Source organism: Sesamum indicum, linkage group LG12 (genome assembly GCF_000512975.1).
Source record: "Sesamum indicum cultivar Zhongzhi No. 13 linkage group LG12, S_indicum_v1.0, whole genome shotgun sequence".
NCBI lineage: Eukaryota > Viridiplantae > Streptophyta > Magnoliopsida > Lamiales > Pedaliaceae > Sesamum > Sesamum indicum.
The window spans coordinates 4121670-4143186 of record NC_026156.1 but is presented as its reverse complement, the minus strand read 5'-3'; the positions used below and the strand labels follow the sequence as shown (position 1 = coordinate 4143186).

At 35.3% G+C, this 21517-nt stretch overlaps 4 protein-coding genes across 5 annotated transcripts in view; 1 reads left to right on the top strand and 3 right to left on the bottom strand.

The window, feature by feature from the left end:
• LOC105175639 overlaps nt 1–1223 on the top strand; it is a 2224-nt gene extending 1001 nt beyond the window's left edge. Inside the window, exon 2 of the mRNA XM_011098142.2 lies at nt 1162–1223. Within this exon, the coding sequence (XP_011096444.1) occupies nt 1162–1223 (62 nt within the window). The remainder of the gene's footprint in view (nt 1–1161) is intronic.
• On the bottom strand, nt 1290–4590 carry LOC105175517. The gene is made up of 2 exons (XM_011097970.2): nt 3930–4590; nt 1290–1732 (listed from the first exon to the last, which is right to left on the bottom strand). The coding sequence occupies exons 1-2, from the start codon at nt 4230–4232 to the stop codon at nt 1574–1576; spliced, it is 462 nt and encodes a 153-aa protein (XP_011096272.1). The 5' UTR covers nt 4233–4590; the 3' UTR covers nt 1290–1573.
• Nucleotides 11445–13158, bottom strand: LOC105175516 (60S ribosomal protein L34). The gene is made up of 4 exons (XM_011097969.2): nt 12988–13158; nt 12700–12779; nt 11767–11876; nt 11445–11669 (listed from the first exon to the last, which is right to left on the bottom strand). Exons 1-4 carry the CDS (start codon nt 13064–13066, stop codon nt 11576–11578), a joined length of 363 nt encoding a protein of 120 aa, XP_011096271.1. The 5' UTR covers nt 13067–13158; the 3' UTR covers nt 11445–11575.
• Nucleotides 15547–18456, bottom strand: LOC105175514 (glucose-induced degradation protein 8 homolog). 2 transcript variants are annotated; one of them, XM_011097968.2, is made up of 6 exons: nt 18264–18456; nt 17476–17635; nt 17269–17375; nt 16421–16552; nt 16060–16216; nt 15547–15877 (listed from the first exon to the last, which is right to left on the bottom strand). In XM_011097968.2, exons 1-6 carry the CDS (start codon nt 18312–18314, stop codon nt 15756–15758), a joined length of 729 nt encoding a protein of 242 aa, XP_011096270.1. In that variant the 5' UTR covers nt 18315–18456; the 3' UTR covers nt 15547–15755. The 2 variants fall into 2 exon arrangements, with proteins under 2 accessions (XP_011096270.1, XP_020553890.1); XM_020698231.1 differs by lacking the exon at nt 18264–18456 and adding an exon at nt 18015–18031.

Below are 21517 nucleotides of genomic sequence, written 5' to 3'. Positions count from 1 at the left end.
GATAGCAAGTGGCCACCGACAAGTAACGAGTCGCTCGAAAATCCACTTGTGTCCTTGGAATGTTTTATCTTTCTGTAATATTAAACCACCATTAGGGTTATTTTTGGCATGTAAAAAGCGCCGAGTCCGGTTCTTGCCTTGGCCGCTTTTGTAAATAAAAGTCAAAAGTTAACTTTGGAGGGAAATCCTTTCATTCCCAATAATTACTTACCCCATTTACCCCCGCTGCATAATTTGCCATTCTGCTGTCTATTCCTAAGTTCATTATTGTTTGCATTTTCATCTTTTCTTGATAAAAAGAAAAAGAAATAAAATTGAATTTGATTGAGACGAGATGTATCTCAAATATAAGCTTAAATTCCCATTATTATTACTCCAACTCTTTGGAATGCACTTGTATTTCGTACGTCACGACATCAATTGATTAGGTAGATTGGACAAAGAATGATACATATGAAAGGCTTCAACCTCGTTACGCATCTCAATCAAATGAAGTAAACGAGGACTACGAATTCCTAGTGTAATACGTTTAAGAATAGACAGCTGTTGTTTGCCAACTGAAAGAGTACGACTTCATTCGCTGCATTGTGTAAGATAAGTGGGGATTGACAAGATTATACCCATCTCCCTACAGCTACTTAATAAATAAAGCGACCACACCTACACGGAAGAAAATAAATTGCTCTCAGAGGAGTGGTCCCAACTTTTTCCTCATAGGAGAGACGTTGGTTATTTTTGTTGTATTCGATCCACATTGAATCTGGGATTTTGGTGGTTTCCTCTTGGAGATTTGGATTGTTCTTGTTGTTGTTTTCTGCCCTTTGCTGACATACGAAGGTTAGGACATCAGAGTCTTGGAATTGAGTGGGAAGGAAAAAAGAATGTTCGGAGGGTTCAAAATTCAAACATCGAGTTTGCAAAAGTAGCGGTTGATATGAATTTTGTATTGTAGTGTGGTGTTTTTGCACTTTTTCGGCACTCGCAAACAAAACTTTTTCGAAGCGTGGGAATGGATTTGTCTCCATTGGAAAACTTTCCGATTCGGGGACCTCATCCAGGCCCATGTCCTTCTGGAGTAATTAATAAACTATGTCGTTTTCAGCTTTCGGCCCAATTCACTGATGCAGCTCAACATTCGTGCGTGGTTGGATGTGTTTGTAGTACCTGGATTTGAGTTGGGTTACATGTTTGAGTTTGCTTTTGAAATGGGGTTCTCCGTATAATCAAGCAAAACCCGTTTCAGACCACTGGAGAAAAACATCATAACATAATGCACAGACAATCATCAAGAAAAGAAAAACAGTGGTTTGTTTTCCAATATGACGCCTCCCATGAAAATATGTTTTCAAATGTTGCTAGAGACTTGCGGAAGCCTGCAAAAGACCAGAGTACCTATATGTACACGAACTGTGATCTTAATAGCCTGTAGACAAAACGGTGGCCTCCGTTCAGGTTTTCAACACTTGAATGTGCATATGTACCAGTCCCTATCTCGCTCAATTCTACTCACAACAACGGGTTGTTGTGAGTTTAATAAATGGTTCAAAAGACGAACTGTTGATGGCTGCTGAGATCAATTAGAGCTGAGAGGAGCATGTAAGTTGGATTGCGGTTGATGTGAAGGCCATGCAATCCGCTCTGGAGCACAGGGCACAGGAGCTGGATGTGCGATAAAGGTGGGAACGTTGTTACCAGGCATCACCACTGAAACTTCTCTGGCGTTGGCTGATATCTGAGATGATAAAATTAAGCCAGTTAATAAAAACAGGGTGCGGAAGTGTTAAGTAGGAACAATTTACCAAAAAATTCTAAGCTGGACATGAATAATTAAACGGGCTACAGTGCTATTACGCTCTCGAACATAATTATTCAGACTGCTACTTTATACTCCTTAGGAGTCTAAGACAAAACTTTTCTAGGAGATGGCAAATAATGTGAGGAAACTTGTGCTTGGTTGCTCTGCAATTTAAGCTGGACTCTTGACTGCCAGACCAATGTTATGTGAAATTGTGTTGGACTTAAGGAGTCAGTGTACATGGTAAGATTCAGCTAATCCCTCGTCAATAGGTATGGAGAAGTTCAACTTGTTCTAGAGGTAAGCCAAAGCCATGTTTTCCTATCATCATCATGTCAAAGATAAATCTATACGTGTGTTTCCAACGGATGCTGTTACAGAGATATTCTGCCTCGTCCTTACCTTTCAAATATTGTATTTTGCGGAGTTTTCCCGTGTGTGCAAAAGAAAAACTAGCTTTTATGAGTTGTAGTAAATTCTAAGCATTTCAAGTTCATTAACACCTTTAAATGTCGAGCCAGGGTGCTCCGTTTGAGTGCTCCACTCAGTGGTACTTTCCCTCTAGAATTTGAAAATAATAAGAAAAAGAAATGGAGAACAATAAACCAGTTGACAAAATGCAAGTAAGGACAAGAGAAATACAGACCATTTTATTTCAACTGCATCAATGGTGGGTTCGTGACAGTGTGTGATTATGCTAATGCAGAGGTAACAAGATTATCCCAATCCCGAAGTAATTTGAGTTGTTGCATATTAGAAGAGCATTTTATTAAACATAAATTCCCCAAAGAGATGGAGGCAAATGACTTTCTGATACAGGTGAAAAAGTCTCATCACCGAGAACCAAGCAACACCAAATTGTAAATCAAGACTTACTATCACAGCGGATCAGATGATAATAGTTACAAATTTAGACAGCTCTAAAGATGGCCATGTACCGTACCCACCTCATTCCAGAGACATTATTCTAAAGTCCAAGGTTTCTAAATCGAGCACCTAATCCCACAAACAACCCAAACTTTTAGCGTAACGTGCACATCAACTCCACTCAAGATGGTGCTCTTTATCGAGACAGCCAAACTAATTAAAATTCCATTTGAATAAAAAATAGAACGAATTAAGGTTGTTGGAGAACCTATGATCATTGGGCTCTTATTATAAACAAAGGTGAAAGTTAAGTAAGTCTGTATAGCTATAATCCACTTACAAGGAACCTAGTTGTATGTATTATTAAAGTTACAAAGAAGACAATAAACTAACAGGAAAACAACGAGATTCATGGTTGGCAAGACTGTCCCCGAACGAGGGATTTGCCACGCGGGGAATCATAAATATTGGTGTGTGATGGGCCAAAAGGAGATCATATAAAAAAGAGTGGGGCTGAGCTCCAGAATATGAAGAACAATACTTAAAACTTACAGCATCACTTCTCATTAATGGATGTAGGACCAATAAACCAACTCAACTTCATCCATGGGCCATTTCCAAGATATTATATACAAGGGTGTGTTCTTAGTGCACCAAAATCCCAGAACATGCACATGCAGTTATCTATAAAGAATTCTAGACTACAAAACAACGGAGAATTAGTTAATCTGAAGTTCCTATTTCAAATGGTATATTATTATACCCGAGATCCTATGTAAATAATGCGAGTATGGTGCTTGCAAAATTTTCGTCCTCCGATGTCGGAAGATGTTCCGCGACTTCCTTGCAGCATTTAGGATTATGATAAATTGATGTTCTCTGTTAATGCACACAATCTTGCTGTAAAAATGTAAAGCCTCAGAGCAAATTACACTTGTTAGACGTTTTCAATGCCCGCATATGTTACCTGAGCGGATCTTCCCCATACCATACCCCCGGGCCCCAGCCAAGAAAAAATAAGTAAAGTCAGGGAGTGAACAAGGTGGTATAGTCTGGAGAGCGAGTATTTCAGATTCACCATATACAACATTGCTCTCAAGTATGATGTTAGCGAATGGGTAAGAAAAGCAAGAACATATGGACTTTGTCAGAAAAGCAATCATCATTTGTGAAAACCCAACACCTTATCCAAATTGCAGGACAATCAAAGAAAGGGCAAACACAAGGCCAGTAAAAGATACAGCTTTTTATCACGAGAAATACTCACTTTAGGAGATGGGTAGCCGAGCTTAGCATTGATTAAGCCACCAACATGATTCTGGGCCTCAATGTCGGAGTGTCTCCGGCGGCCACCGGCCGGAGACAGAGCCGGCGAGGTGGTTCTTAGAAACTTCTCAAATATAGCCATAACAAGAAACATGGAAATGAGAATGGCAGTGGCCACAAACCCAAACGAAACAGCATTGACGGAGTTGTCGAAGTGCGTCCAGTGATCATCTTTCTGAATGTAGAGCGGGGAACCACTCGGCGCCGGCGGCCATCCAACCCACCCATCGTCCTCCCCACCCATCACACACACCAGTTCAACTCTTTCTCCGCCGTGCAAGATTTAAGGTTGGGGTGCAGAAGAAAACTGGACCGGTGGGGTGGTCAATATCTTTTAGGGGACAGTTATGGCAGTTTGGAAAGACAGGGGGGAAAGCTTTTTGCAGGGTATTCTTCACGGCTTTATCATCATCTGATCAAAGCAAGAGTCTTTCAAGGAAAGCTAGGTTGCACTAAACAAGGTTCCTTTCTCTTTCTTAGAGAGACTGAAGAGGTCACCGGAGGTTGAAAATAGAGGACGCTTCGGGATTTGAGAGAGAGAGAGTGTGTTTTGCTTTTGGACACTCGGAAATAGCACCTCAGCTATATGTGTTTAGACAGTTGAAAGGAACGTCTCTCGTCACCCTCAGCACATATATATATATATATAAAAGTGTGTGTGTGGATGATTTTAATTCACATGCAACTTGTTTCTTTTAATCTCCTTTTTGCTTTTCTCATACCATAAAGTCTTCAATTCCTATTATAAATGAAAAAAGGGCATATGAAAATATAAAACCCAATTTTGAGTAGAATTTATTCTCTAATTTCCCACTGTGAATTACATTTACTTCATGCTTTACCTACACCCCCATTTTTTCATAGAAAAGAGCTCACTCGATTAGACTGCAGGGAGGCCGGCTAGAAACCTAATTTTAGATTTCATTAGACTGTTTTGAGGATGGCCGTAAACCAATTTTAGATCTCATTAACGAGGACTTTATACTTATAGCAATGGGATTGCTTAAATTAATCTTATATTCACTTATTTATTTTCTTAGACAATACTCGGTGAATTTGTGTTATACTACTCGACACAACTACTTGAATATGAATAAGAAATACCAAATTTTGTTTCTGATATCCCTAAATTTGACAATTAGAGATCGATCCAAAAAAGAATAGCTCAGCACAATCAGAAACTTCGATACAAATAAAGACACATGGTGGCTCCCTGGAAGGCTACTTACGTTGCAGAGATGTTGCTAACTCAATGAAAGAGAATGAAAGTGGGTAAACATGCACCCTAGAGCGTTTAGAACATGTGGCACTGAGGAAAGAAGGATTAGGATCCTCTCCAACTACCAGCTAAGAGGCGAGAGCTTTCTTGAAAACCAGAGATCCACCTCAAAAATGGGAAGATCTATCCCAACATAATCCCAGAAAACAAGAATTTGATCATATGTCATTTCTTATCCATTGTTTGCTTATAAATAAAATTGTTATCTATATCTCAAGTTCAACTGCCCTGTCCCATTTTTACTGCTTAATTTCATTAATTATTTTCACTATCTGATCTGTTGCTGACTTGATTTACAGAGTGTTCGTCTCTGTTTTGCAGGTCATCTTCATTAGAAACTTGCAAAAGTCTGGTAACCCATACGAAATTCATTTGGTTCAAATATTTTTTCTTGTATCAATTAAAAATCAACTGGCATAAATTAAAAATAATTCAATAATAATATTTATATCACATTAATATATTAAATAATATTTTTTTTTAGCATTAAATAGCTTGAAATTGAACATGTGAACACCACACCAATAATTGGAGGCGTCTTATGAACACTAATTTACGGCAGCGTGAATGCCAAAGGTTGACTTGCTAGTCCTTTGTCATAACAAGACAAATAAGCCAAGAATCGTGGGATTGGTCTTTCTGAGTCCTGGTTATCTACTGATCAACCATTATTGTAAAATTCTCATTCCACTGAATTTAATTGTTTTTCCTTTTTAATTATTTTTCTAGTGGAAATTTTAAAATGACTATACTATTTGTCGGAGCTTCAAATTTGTAGAAGAATAATTTCAATTGTGATGAGGAAAATTATCAAATTATCTAAATATTCCTGCAATTTTAAAGTATTTACACATTTATACTTGACTATTTTGACTATCTTGACCAATTTTGACCAGGGAATAAAGTATATCTTTGGAGGGCCCTTGGATTGGGATGACGTGGCAACATTTCAGGGGAGATACGTGTCGCTTTCCTAGACAGTACTGTACGACTATAAATAGTCTCATTTATGATTATTCAAATTACGTTGTCTCATCACTTTTACCGCCATCTTTTGATCTCATTCGACCTCATTTTTATCTTTTCGACCCCACTTTTCTAACTTAAGTATCGGAGGGCCATTGCCGAGGGCTACTCAACTAGTCTCACGTTTGTTTTGTTCTCAAGATCCACTAACAGGTAGTTCGAAAGAAGGATTCAGCGACCCGATTCGGATTTCGCGCGACCTACATCAAATTGAAACAACTTTATCTAAAGATAATCAACTTTATCTAATCCAAAAGCATCAAACAATCAATTATCAATTCAAACACACCTAAATAATTAATTACGAAGAAAACTCCCATAATGAAAAGCATAAGTATTTAAACAAATACATATATAATTAAATATTTTATATAACAACACACTTAACTACCATGAATTCTTTTTTTCTTCAAAAAAAAAAAAAAGGAAAAGAAAAAAACAGGATCAGGTTGCAGGCAGCATGAGTGCTGCACCCGACACGAGCACACCGTGAAGTTTCGCGAGCGCGTACATAGTCTCGGCCCATTCACTAACAAAACAGTGGGAGGATGTCGGCTTGGCAATGGCATGTACTGTCCTCCCCACCTCAATTTCTTGCTTTTTTCATTCTGTTTCGACGGGTCCAGCCCATTAACTCCCTACGCATGTTTCTTCTTTTTGCACAACCCTGGTAAGTAGATGCTTCGTTTTGAGCTCATAAAGTCCGGAGTTGGGGTGAGAATTATTTTAATATTACATCACACACGTCTATTGTAGTTGATACCAAATTATCGTACAAGATTTATTGCGCAAAATAGGACGCAACAAATGTTTATGGATTTTATGAGTGGAAAAAGTACAAATTTTATCATTTCTATAGACCATATATACAACATTTTGCCTCAAACCCACAAATTTCCACCGTTTCCATGCCCTCTTTACATAATTGCCAAATACTTAACAAATAGATCATCCTTAGTACCCCCAATAATTAACGGGTAGGGTTTGTCTTTGTCCTCCATTTGAAAGCAGAAATTTAGACAAGACGATCCAAACCTCCTAATACCTTACATATCCACACATGCTTCATGTTACGGTCATTTCCTCCTACTAAATTATCTCAAACGCCATACATATTATCACATTATCTCATTATTATTTCATATATGTTACTTGACATTTTTAATTATTTTAATACATCCTCAATACTTAATTTTGAGACGCCGATAAAAATCTTGATGGGTTTAAGCATAAATTGACTAACTTATTTTGAATTTCCTCGAGCAACAATTAATTTTCGACTGCCCTTAAATTATTATAATTATTAATTTTTACAATAAAAAAAGTTATAATTATATCAAAATAATATATATAGCCACATGCATCAAAACAAAATTTTGTGTACATTTAACACATGACATGGTCTCCTCAAGTACTAATCAGTAGTGACTGATCAGTCCTATATTTTGTGCCAAAAAAGAGCACCAAATTACAATAAAAATAATAATGATTTAATAAATACAATTGAAACTGGTGCATTATTAATTATCATGCAATTAGTTGCACACAGATTCTGTACTCTCGATCAGGCTGCTCAGCTTAGCCGACATATCCTCTCTCTAATTGTCGGCCTTCGCAGGTTTCGACCAACCAACGAGATATTCTATCATGAGATTGTCGCCTCAATTTCTACGGTCCTGATCCCTTCGCTTATCACTAACCACTTTTGTCATCCGTCGATTAAGGAATGAATCCTCTCATCCATCAAGTGTAAGTGTGTGGCCCAGCAGCAACTCATGAAAAGAATACGGTGCGCGTGCAATGGAGCAGCGTCGCACGTACGTGAGCTCACGCGTGTGTAAGGTCTACCACTCATTATTACAACAATAAAGTTTCCAAACAACAAAATTTTATGTGGGGCCCACCCTTTTAATCAGACTGGCAGCATCAGATCAGACGGGCCGGAGCGGTCAAACAAGTGGGGGTGAGGTGTTCGTGGGTCGTGTGTGGCTGAGAGATCATGGCCGTAGGCCTCAGACTGATTTTCTCACTTTCTCGTCTTTTAATGCAGGTGCAAAACTACTGAACTCGTAGACCTATAGTCCTATACTTATGATGTTGTATTGTGCTTTTGTCTTCAAATTTTGTAGCAATTGCAAAGCAACATCTCCAGCTACAGAATTAGGGTTTATGATTAAGTAGGAAACAACATGATTAAGTGAGTAATGTAGTTAATGTAATAAAACAGAAACATAATCATGTTCTTGATACATTAATTAATCCCCTTCCCTATTCTGGACCAGCACTCTTTACCTTTCATCTGCAATTCCCATTTAAGGTTAATGTTGTAAAAATAATAATTTACAGTTTTAAATATAAAAATACATTTTCAGACGGAGACGTGAATATCTCGCTCTTTTTAAAAAATTCAAGCCCACTACAGCAAACTTCTTATTTGTTGACTTGTCTTTTTCGTGATACAACAGCTCGACAACATCATATGACTCTAACTCTTTTTATAAATGCATGTAGTATATGTATATAAGTCTGTGTCTCAAAACAAGTAGAATCATGCGCTCTTCTATAAGTGTAGAAATTATCCACCGTTTTGATGTGAATTAGTAGACAATAATATTATAGATAATTGTGATAAATGGGTAGTAACGTACATGAACATGGTGGTGATGCTATTGAAGAAGAAATGTTACAAATATTATAACCATAATCAGCCACCAACACCACTAACTTTAACATAAATGAAAAAAAATATATTATAATTTAAATATTAACATGCAATATATATATATATATATATATATATATACTAAATAGCTAATAATAATAATAACAATAATAATAGAGCTATGTACCACAACTTTTTCCAATTCCTGCCTTTACTTTTGTTAACACACTTTTTTAAGTCATGATGGATCACCACTCATAAAATACCATTACATATGATATTATTTTATTTGATAAATAATATATAATACATATATGTCAATTATTTCATCTTTAACCAATCTGGAAGGATTTGCACACCACTGAGAGAAAAAAAGGCACCTAAAAAGAAGGGGGGAAGCAAATCCAGCTAAGAGATACTAATCCCTCATGTTTAATTAATAATTAAAGATGATTGATTTCATTTTATTATTAATCTCTAAATTTGAATCACAGTTTTATTATTGCAGTACAGAATGCGACATCCTTAATTAAGATCCTCTAAATCTGCTTTTCGGCTTATGCAAATATTAATTAATCAGCCCAATACGAAAAAAATGTAAGAAGGGGTGTGGGGGTAGGATGAGAATAATTGATATGTTGTAGCTTCACTTTTTCACAATATCTCTTCAACTCATCTTAAGTTGATTGATTTACGACATATGTGTTGTGTTCAGAGCACTACCTTTTAAATAAATCATAATATTTTATTCTGACTTTTCTGCCCATCACCCATTTACTTTTATTTATTTATTTTTTTGTAGGTAAGTTTCCATTGGTAGAAGAAATTATTCACTCACTATGTCAATTTCTTTAATATTTTTTTTTTTAATTTTTGTGTAAAGTCATGTCAGGCTAGATTTGTTGTCATGATCCAATTAAAAGAACTTAATCGTCAAAAAACATTTATTCTACCACACTCCTACTAATACATTATACATCAAATTCAGTCTTAATTAGTATTAATCACCACCACCTAATTATAACATGTCTGCATTATGTTTTCAATAGGGTTTTCGATATCGTGACATTCAAATAAAAAATTAATAATTTAATCATCAAATTATTGTGTTGGTAGTAATTTCTTTGTCATTTTCATAAAAAGAATTGACAAAAACTGCAGGGGAAATGGGCCCATGGGGCATACAAGAAAAGTCCGAGCCCAGCATAAAACCTGGGCCTGGTCCAGCTGATACTATAAGCTGGGCCTATAACTAAAATGGTAGAAGACAACCCATCTTATTCCAATTGCCAGCGGCCATTAAGACCAGATCAATTCTATTATTGGAGCACAACATTGAGCCTGCAATTCGGCCTACTAATTTCTATTGGGATAAATTTTTACATAAATCACCATATCTTTTGGATAATTACACCTGCTTACAACAACCGTCAGAATTATTTACACAATATATTCATATTTTTAAAAAAAATTACACATACACCCCCAAAATGTAAATTTCATAAATGAATTTGTTTACATAAATGATTTCACCTCCGTTATAAACCTGAGGAGTTGAGATTATGCAACTTGAATGGGTTTTCGTTATTTCGATAGAAGTACTTTCAGTGAAAGTGATACTGGTTGAGGTTTGACTGATCGACTCACAGAGAACAAGAGAGCATATCAGCATACTTTCTTCTTGAAAGTCTACTACAGAAAATCAGAGTATTTTTTGTCCCACAACAGAATCTAAACAAATTTGCACAATTCATGCATTCCGGCTCCGCTGTTTGATGAAACAAGCGACATAGATGCCAACCTCTAGGGAGATTTGAGAGATCATTCCAAGTGATCAGTAGGCAAAAAAGAAAAAGGCTTCGTAACAACATAAAACTGCATTCCTTTGATACACTATTGGGACAAAAATGTCTCTGAGCCCACATTTGCGCAGAACATCATCTGTGCAGCATGAGATGGAGAAACGAGTTACATTTTCACAGAAGATTGCCAGATTCCACGAGTAAATTCTGGGAGGACCTAATGTTGGTCTTACTTGCATCAACAAATCTTAAAACATACGATTGCAGTGATCTTAGGATGGATATTGTACGTTTTCTGAACAAAGATTCACACTAGGATACAACAAAAGTCTTGTGCAGTGACCAGAAAAAGTTTAATCTTCACATTTTAAATTCTGTCCATAAGTAACGCATGCAAATGAAAATCAATATACTTCCATATATTATTGGGAAACATTGCATCAGCTTGTGAGTTCCTCTAGGTTAACGAGAGTAGACAACAGAGGCCTAGCACAAGTTCCTCCAGCCTCAGAAACAACAGTATGCAGCCAATTCAAAATCAACCAATTAAAACCCACCAACGAAGGAAATACAATGACTTAAAATCAATGAGACCAAAACTTTAAATCACATAAAAGCAATCCAAAGTTAATTGCCATCACTGAAAACCCAACCCAAAAACCTAGCATCACAGATTTCTCAACAAACTAAGGAAAATCAAAAGTCATATTCCAAAGAATCCCAACAAAATACAGATAGTAGTAAGCTTTTAAACCTCACAATACAATTCCATAATCCTTGGCTAATTTTTTCTGACACTATCTCAGCACCAGTGCACTTTAGCTCTTAGCAGCAAGCTTTTCTTTTGCTTTCTGTATCTTCAAAACCTTCTTCACAATCTTTTGTTCTTCCACCAAAAAAGCTCTAATGATCCTTCAAAACACAAGGAGAGACGATCTCAGACATTAGATAAAAGAAAGCAGAACTGTGTATGATAAATGGCAGTCATTCAATTAATGAAACAACCAACCTTTCCCTCACAGCACCGCCAGACAATACGCCGCCATATGGACGGTTGACAGTCCTCCGATTTCTGGATAATCTAGACCTCTTGTACTCAGCAGGTCTCAAGTGAGGAATCTGTAAATATGGAAAATTGGTGAGAATGGATTCAAATAATAAACTTCAAAAGAGGAAGAATACCATATTTCAGAATCATAAAACATAAAAGGACATCAAACTAACTCCCGAGCATCATATCATATTATTCTCAAATCAGAGAGCTAGATTTTTAGCAATCTCATCCTCCCCCAAGTACTCAGGTTACAATTAAGGACACAAATCACTGCTGCACTCTTATTTATATATAACCAGTCAGGGCATAATTTAAACCAAACATGAACATGCTTCATGCACCATAACTGTAGCTTATGGAACTACAAATTTAGTCATAACAATCAAGTAGCTCCAGATGGAAAAAGTAAAAAAATAAAATAAAATTAAGACTTCCATGAATGCTTGAACATAAAATTCCAAAATAATAACACCACTAAAATGGTCATCCATTAAAGCTATCCACAAAACCCAACGGTTTTGTCTACGCATTCAGAACCTAGATGTAGCAAGGAAATTTTTTTTAAACTTGTGTGGATTTCGTTGATAACCAATTCAAATTTCAAACAGCATACGAACTATTCAGGACACTGTAAATGATCACCAAAACATCCAAAACAAATAAAGGCAAACGTTGTCCATGTTTTGGCCCATCTCCGCCCATCTCACAGATGGGCCAAAAATGAAACCAAACACTATGCAAGCTTTTTTCGAAAGGAAAACTCTTGCACGCTGCAATAATACATGATTTTGCTTACTACAACAAAATCCTAGAAAGAAGTGATCTTACATTCCATAGAAGCACATTAAGATAGACATATCGAAAGAATTAAAATTGAAGTATACATACCCCTTGGATTCTCTTGCCAGTAACAGGGCATTTCGGACCGCTTGCTCTTTTCTTAGTACTCTGGTATACTAGCTTCCCACCTATTTTTCACACACAACACATACTCTATCAATCTAATTAACAATACCCACCTACAAGAGGAAGCCAATTGCAGGGGGAGAACAAAAAAGCTAAAAGAACACATTTAACCAGAAAAAAATCAAATCCAACCCGTTTAACCTAATAAACAGAAATCAAAGCAGAACACGTAAAATACATTTGAGTAAAGGTTTTCGTATGGGTTATTACCGGGTGTTTTGACGACCCGGTGTTGGTTGGATTTCGTGGCATAGCTATGCCGCTTCCTGTACGTCAGCCGCTGCACCATTTCCCACTTCAATCAACTTCTTGGATTCTGGAGTTCTCGGCTTTGGGGTGGCTGAAGCAGAGAAGAAGCTTGCAGTGGCGAGAGAGAGGCATATAAGTCGAATTGTTTGCAGCCCTAGATTGAACGGTTAAGATGTTTTTCTCAAGTTGTATTTGAAATCTACGGCGGAGATTTTAGTGGTCATTTGATAGGTCGAGTGGGAGTACTGGGCTGTTCTCACATTTAGCCCAATACCTTTAGGCCCATTAGACTTAATAATAAGGGGCAATTATTTAAAAATTGTCAAAATAAAATAAAATAAAATAAGGAATTGCAGTGAAAATGAGATTCTTAAAATTTTGCGTCGCACCGCTGTCTTAAAAGCGGTGCCACAATTTTTGTAAAAAAAAATACTTAATTAGTTATCGCTAGTAGTGATAGCGGTGACTGATTTTATTAAAAAATATATATATATTTAATCCGTCACCGCTATTAGTAAAATCTTTGTCTCTAATAATTTAAATTTTAAAAAGAAATGGTTGTTCAATATCTACCAAACAATCTAATGAAAAAGAATACTAATGAGAAAAAATGGTGATTCCTCTCAGCCTTACAAAGGTCAAAATACACCAACAGAAAAGAATTACGAGGGGCAAAAGGCAGAATAGAGCGTGTGGATTGAGACAAGAAAGAAATTAGTGAGGATATGGGGAAAGGCACAAATGGCTTTCCATACATTGACAAAACACCAACAGCAGAAATCCCACTATCTTCTATCCCTCTGCACATTACCTTATGCTACTGATAAAAGGAGTCATTATAAAGGGTTTCTTGATTTGATGTATCAGAGGAAGATTTCATTGCAGATTCACCACAGCAACAAACTTTTACATATTCTAAGGATGGACCATAAGTTTTGCTCTTTTACGCACATGGGTTGTGGATCGTTATCTTCTTAACATAAAGAGAGTTCAAAGCTGTTTCCAATCAATTCCAGACACCAACTTTCTGTAGGTTTATGCACATAGTATCACACCAATGAGCAAAGGATTCAATTCAAGTTCCTGAATATGTTAAACACACTGGGCGGTTAGACGAAAGTGTATGTGATAACCATTCATACATACCACTTGTTGATCCAATCGGAGTATGTGAAATGAATGAATATTTAATGAGAAGTGGGATTTCAATGTTTAAGTTTGACGACATTGCAGTTTAAAATCGGTTTCAGATAAATGCAATACAAAAATGCAACATAAAATCCAATCAGTACGTACAATAAGAATTTCTACTTAAGCATTTCAACAATAAGACAGTTCCCGTCAATGAAACCTGATCCAAAGCAGTGGAAACATGATAGCGGCCGGTGCATGCGATGAATTAATCAAACTTTGGAGAATAGCATTACTACAGGACACTTCTACATGCTGTTAGTACATGTAGCTCAGAAACAAGCAGTCTACATTAATTTGTGCAACGAACATTAATAATGTATATACCGACTGTACAATGAGAGAGATATTGGGATCGCTTACATTTACTGCCCAGGAATGGAGCTCTGACCTTTGTACTTGCAGACAACACTTTTTGGTTGGCTGTTACTGCTAACCAATTTGATAGCGATAAGACCCTGGACTAGGCCCTTTCCCCACTGTCTCACACACACAGCGGGTGTGTGATTTTGTGTGTGTGGCCTGATGGAATTTGAGTTCCCCGATGCAAGAAAAAGTGTACTAGCACTGCCGTTGAGGAGCCTACAGCTCGAAATGAGAGCAAAAAGCAGTTTCTTCAAAGGACCAAAAGCATTTGCATTTTGTGTTTCTTGTCTGTTTTAGCAGTTCCCAGTTCCCCACACACTCTTTTTTCATCTTTTGTTTATTTATGGTCATCACCTCTTTGCATTGCGAAGCCATTCGGATCTTCTCTTTCAGAGGGTGGAGAAATTTCTTCCCTTCTCTTTTCCTATCTACCCTTCACAAACAACCCTACAATTCAACCAATTTGAGGGGAAAAAAGATAACTTCTTTTTTTCTTAATGGGGTTGGTGGAATGTTTTGGGTGGATGCAGAGTCGTGACAAGAAACAGCGTAAGAGCCTATTCTGGAGGATAAAAGCAGCAACGAAGAAGGCAATGAGGTATGGGGGCAAACAGCACGTGAAATTCCAGTATGATCCTCACAGTTATGCCCTGAATTTTGATGATGGTTTTCACCCAGAAATGGGGGGGAGAGAAAGAGAACTTGACCCAGCAAAGTTTCAAGACTCACCTGAATTTACCATTTGGATTTATCTTCTGTGGGTGGAGGGCCATAGCAGCTTCAGAGGTATCCCATTTTCCAGGAGCTGCCTGCAGTTTTTGTTGATACCAGCAATGTGACTTCATGTTTCATTTTTTTCCAGATTATTATGTAGTTTTGGTCTTGAATATTGGAGCTTTTGAACTCTTGCGGTTATGGGCCCATGAATATCGCGTATTATTAACTAAGACAGGGAAGAGAGTATGAGAGATAAATATTTGATTTTTATTCAGATACAGATAGTTCCACAGGAACAACAGTCTATACACACCCACTAAACACTGTAAGAGTTCGACAATTGGCGCCGAATTCTTAAATGGATACAGACATTTGTAATTCGCACTAAATTACCTTTCCCTTACCAACTAAAGGATACATGCCATTTTGGACTCCTGGTCATTTTGGTTCGGCTCTCAAACAGCAGGATCTTCAAGTGCTGCAGTAGATAAATCGTTTATTCGCGGATAAGTAGCTTTCTCATCGAGCTGGTTCTGTGCCCATATTAGCATTTTCAGTAAGCTTGGCAGCTTTGGATCTGTTATGCATTGAAAGATCATTTGGTGGCTCGAATTATTTGTGGTGAGGTCACATAATAAAATAGATGCTCAGAAAGTTGAGCATAATTTGATATTGAATTCCCCACATCAATAATTCCCAGGCCAAGAATTGTAGACTGATGATGACGAGATCCATTGCAAAACTTTAAAAGGGAGTCACCTTTTTCATGGCTCTGACTGGTAAGGATGGCTGCATTCACCTCACTAGCAGTCTTGAGGCGCTGCGATATATCTAGCAGATCACCGACAGGGCAATTGGTGACGTCTTCAAAAGCAAGCAATGCAACAGTCCTCTCCAACTCTTCTAAAAAACCTTGCTGAAATTATGTATATTCCTTGCAGTGAATACTCAAGATAAGTATAATGGAAATAATTTCCGAAGGGAACTTTCAATCAAATAGGCTGGGCAAAAATTATTACAAGCATGCAGATAAGGAGTAGAACAAACAAGACACACTAAAACTATTATAACAATCATTAAGAAGGTTACAGCAAAATAGGCATATCAGTCTGAAAATTACATTTTCCTCTCCCCTAGGAGCAAGTTCCTCTTGAGCAAACTCCAAAGCTTCTTCCACCTTCCCATTCCGGATCAGCTCTATCAACCGTTGCTGTTGGAGATGGAAAAAAAGTTGGGGATTTGTGTCCAATATCTGCATCCAAAACAATCAAACTGTATTGCTTTGATATGATGTCCATAAAGCCAAGCAAGTAAATCGAGTAACTGCAAATGATTTGCTGCAAGATATACGATCACCAAAATCAGACACAAACCTGATGCATAACATGTTTACTACCTGTACTTTATGAATCATTGTAAATTGTAGCAAAATGAAAATAATAATGATGAAAGCAAATGGCAGATCATAATAGCACGGAATGGAAGTTCTGCCACCATCAATTAAACTTGCAGCTACCCTGCTCTGCCGATGTGTTTCTGGTACGGCCTTAGCAGGACCAGTCCCTCATGCTTCTTAGGGCTCATGGGATTGTTTCCAGAGGAGATTTCTGGAAAAAAGCATGGCCCCTTCCTGGCTCCCACCTTCGGTCCAGTTACAGTTGGCTTACCGTTCTTGCCCTGTAGGGGTACAGATCACGGGTTCAGGAGGTACTTATCCCTACCAAGATGCTTTGAGCTCGATCACAGGTCGGCTCGCTTCTCCCCTCTCTCTTTCAACATAACATTTTTAGACATGCATGAGCCACTTACCATCTTATATTCCATTTCTATCAAGCAATACAGGTTGTATTCAAATGTACTAATCTAAAAATAAGCAAACATGAGAGCCCAATAAAATCAAGATCATCATTGGCATTCATATTGTTTCTTATTGAAAAACTAAACTGAAACAGAAAAAGACAATCCCACCTCAGGGTTCAAGTCATTAACTTTTTCAATAGCATCCTCCACATTACCACTCTGTACTGCCTTCTTAACTGCCATACGATCAGTGATAGTTGCAAGATCTATATCTGCTATTTTTCCAATAAGGAATCCATACAATATTCGAAGTTAAATGTAAGTAATTAAAACAGACAGAAAAGTAAAACAAGAAGACAAAAACAAAAAAGATACGTTCCGTCCCGGACTCCAGTCGGAACTTTTCAGCAGCCTCCACATAACCCTCAGTAACCAGAAAATTCATCACCAATTTATTCATATCCTCTTTTCTAACTTTGACATTACTGAGCCTCTTCTCCCACTCTTCCCTCGTTATAACTTTTTTCGATGAGGCCTGTCGAAATAAACCAGGTTCACAATAAAAGGATTGCCACCAACAAATTTTACGCATTCAGCTTTATTGATGATTAGGGGACAATGAATGGAAAGGTTCCACAAAAAAACACTCGATCAACCTAACATAAAGCGTAGATAAAGTATGACATCCTCTAATATTCCTGAAAAAAGTTCGTGAAGCTAATACATTGCCACCAAAGTTTTAGGCATTCATCATCTTCAATAATAGACCAAAAGAAAGCTATACAAAAGAATAAGATAAGCAGCAGATATACAGAAGTTCCTGACCACTTTGTATACAGGAAATAATTCACAACCAATGAATAACAAAAACAAAAGATTCGCATATACACCGACGCTTTTTCTAGTCAATTTACCTAAAACACAACAGTCGAACAAAAGAGTTTTTGAAATTACAACAGGAAATCCCGGTCCATATTTGGATCCGTACACATTGATCGTCGACTTAATCATAGAAACACTTCAATAAACCCAGAAACCAAATTTATCCAGTCAATAAACTCAGTAATTGAATCACCAAAGGGAGTAAAGTAAATCGACAATTATGGACTGGTAATGTGGCTTTTCAGGGGTGACCGGCGTGCGGCGGAGTGGGGGGTGTTTACCATGGCTTGGAATTCAGCGAGTTGACGAATGACGATGAAGAACAATGACATCGGTATTAACCGCCCGGCGCCTTAACACCCATGTAAGAAACTAAAAATTATTGTCCAACTCTTTCCTAGAATTTTACTCTCTGTTCAATAGTTTTTGATTCACTGCGCAGTCTATAGACTATAACTATCTCTGCCGTTAATAAGGCAAGAGGTGATTTTGATGCATTTTTGTATGTTCTCAGCTCACACATTAAATAATTAAGGGATAATCAAAGGTGAATATTAATTTTTATTTAATTTTTTTATTAATACCATCAAATTTAATAAATCTTATCTAATAGATGAACTTATTTATTATAAAGATGCAAACTCAGGAGGGTTAAATGTAATTTCTTAAACCACAGGGGTCTACGTGTAATTAATCAAACCTCAAAAGATGAGAATGTAATTACCCCAATAATTAATTAGTAGGACAACTATGAATACATAAATCTCTAATAATAAAAAAATAATAGATTTAGTACATTTGATATTTATTTTCTTATAATAAATAAATTACTTCATTAGTTAACATTTATTGAAATTATTGATATTAAAAAAAATATTGAACGAAAATTTATATTTACCCCATATTGACTTACTGCTTATTTGTTTCGTCAAACAAATTTTTGTGACGAGACTAACTTTATAATGTTGAAAGTACACCTCTTTGTGTGGAGGGACGGAAATCGAACTCAACTTTTTGAGGCCCCACCTTCTATTATTGGGTTCAAGGTGGGTTCCGGCTCTAAAATATTGAACTCGATTGGAAGTGGGGCGGGTTATGGGCTTTATGCCGGATCAATTCCAATTTATTTTTTTATTATTTATTTTCATATATAATATGTTATTAACATAAAATTATGATATTATAGGTAAACTTTTAAAGATTTTTGCATATATCCAACTCTATATATGAAATACCAAAAAAATAGTTGAATATATATTTGTATTATATAATTTATTTTAGATAAAAAAATTATACTAAATTTTCTAAATTTACAATGATATTTAGTACTACTATAAAATTAGTAGAATCTATTACTTGTATCATATAATATATTTTAAATAAAAGATTATGTTAAATCACTAATTTAAATTAATATGACTTAATTAAAAAAATAAAAATTTAAATCGGGCGAAGGGGGGCGAGGTGAGGTGGGTCTCATGTCTGGCCATCCTAGACCCGCTTGCTGCTATCACTATTTACATACATTAATGTGTGAAAATGTATAAGAATAGTTTGTTCAAAATAAATTTATTTAATTTACAATAATTCAGTAATAAGTCAATTGAAAATAAAATAATTCTTTTTTTCTAATATCTACAATTTTATGGAATCCATTTGTCAGACAAAAATAAGTATCATAAATATTAAATGTAAAATTTCAAATCATAAAAAAATTATATATAATTACATAAACTCTCATATATAGTAGTGTAATTGGCCTTAATTATTTAGTATCATTATAAGGGTGATAAAAAAAAAGAAGAAGGATATTCTTAATTACCACCTCACATTAAATTTCATATTATTTTCAAATATACATCTAATTTCATAATTGCCACTTTATATTCTTAAATTATTGCAATATTTAATAAAAAATTACTTAGCTAAATTTAAAAGAATATATAGAGTTTAGTTAATACCCTTTTGCAAACATACATAATTATGATAAAATAAATAAATATTATTTATTTTATACAGTAAAACCTCTATAAATTAATAACCTTGGGACCATGAAATTTTATTAATTTAGAGAGATATTAAATTATCGATAAATTAATATTTTATTAATTAAAAGAGAGACTTTTTAAATTCAGCAAATTTAGTACATATGTATTGAAAATAAATAAATTCATATATGTTTCATTGATTATATTCATGCAACAATGAACTATTATATTCATAGACACATGTATCAATTCATTGGAATTACTTAAATATACATGTTTATATTAATTCATTGCACTTAAATAACTATTATAACCAATTAAATATATTCATGCATGATGAATGAAACATATACTACATAAATCTCAATATGATAATAAAATAGTTCATAACACCCAACCATGTCTTCTCATCTAAAAGGCATCGCAAAATAATCCATGAATGATCAAATGCGTAAAGCATTACAGATTTCATATTTTAGTAAATTATCATAATATTTATAATTGTAATATTTATGAATTATTAATTTAGAGTTTTAATGGGACCTAATATTTATAAAGGAATTTTCTGAAAAATTATTATTTTATTATCTTATCGAATTTGATGATTTTTTACAAAGGCCCAAGTCGGGACCGGAGGATTTTATTATTTTAGAGAGTTTATTAATTTATAGAGTATTTTTTATAGAGGTTTTACTGTATATCAAGAAAACTTTTAAGGTAGAGTCAATCAGCAAAGCTAGCTTTTATGTGTTCGTCCACATAAATAAATTCGGCATTTTATTAGCAACTTTGGAATTGGATTAAGTCTCTAGGTTATACATAACTACAGCTCACGATTATGCCTATGATGGTGATTGTAAAATATATGTATAAGATCTTGGTTTTAAATGTTCAAAGTTAAGAATTATTAAAATCGGATATCAATGATCTTGTGGGGACTTACCGACGTGATATATGGGTAAGGAAATTTATTTTTTTATGGAGACTGAACAAATATATTTTTACAAGTAAATATATTATTATAGTTAGTCACAAAATATATTAAGTTCATGATATTATTTATGTTTCTGTCATTGAAACATTTATATTATACAATTATATTTTCAAAACAAATTGATAATAATTGCTTTATTGATAAGGAAACTATTTACTTCTATTATTTGTAATTCACTTTCTAAATTTAATTGGTACTACCAAATAAAAAATATTTTTTAAAATTAAAATTGTACTTCGTATTCATAAATTATTATATTTTATTTTGTATTCAAGTCAATTAATATGAAAATATAAATAACAATATTCAAAAACTCAATAGTAATATAAAACTAATTAGTCAAAACTTCTTATTGTATATTGTTTTAATAAGAAATTCCAAATTAGTAAATTATTGATAAGAGATTGCAGGGTTGGGCTTCGATTCGGCTGTCATTTGCAGCTAGAATTCAACTCATTAAATCAGTATTCATGTCACTATAATTTATTGTGCTATGACATTTATTTTGCCAAAAGGAGTTAATAAGGAAATAGAGAAACGGTTCAGCCAGTTC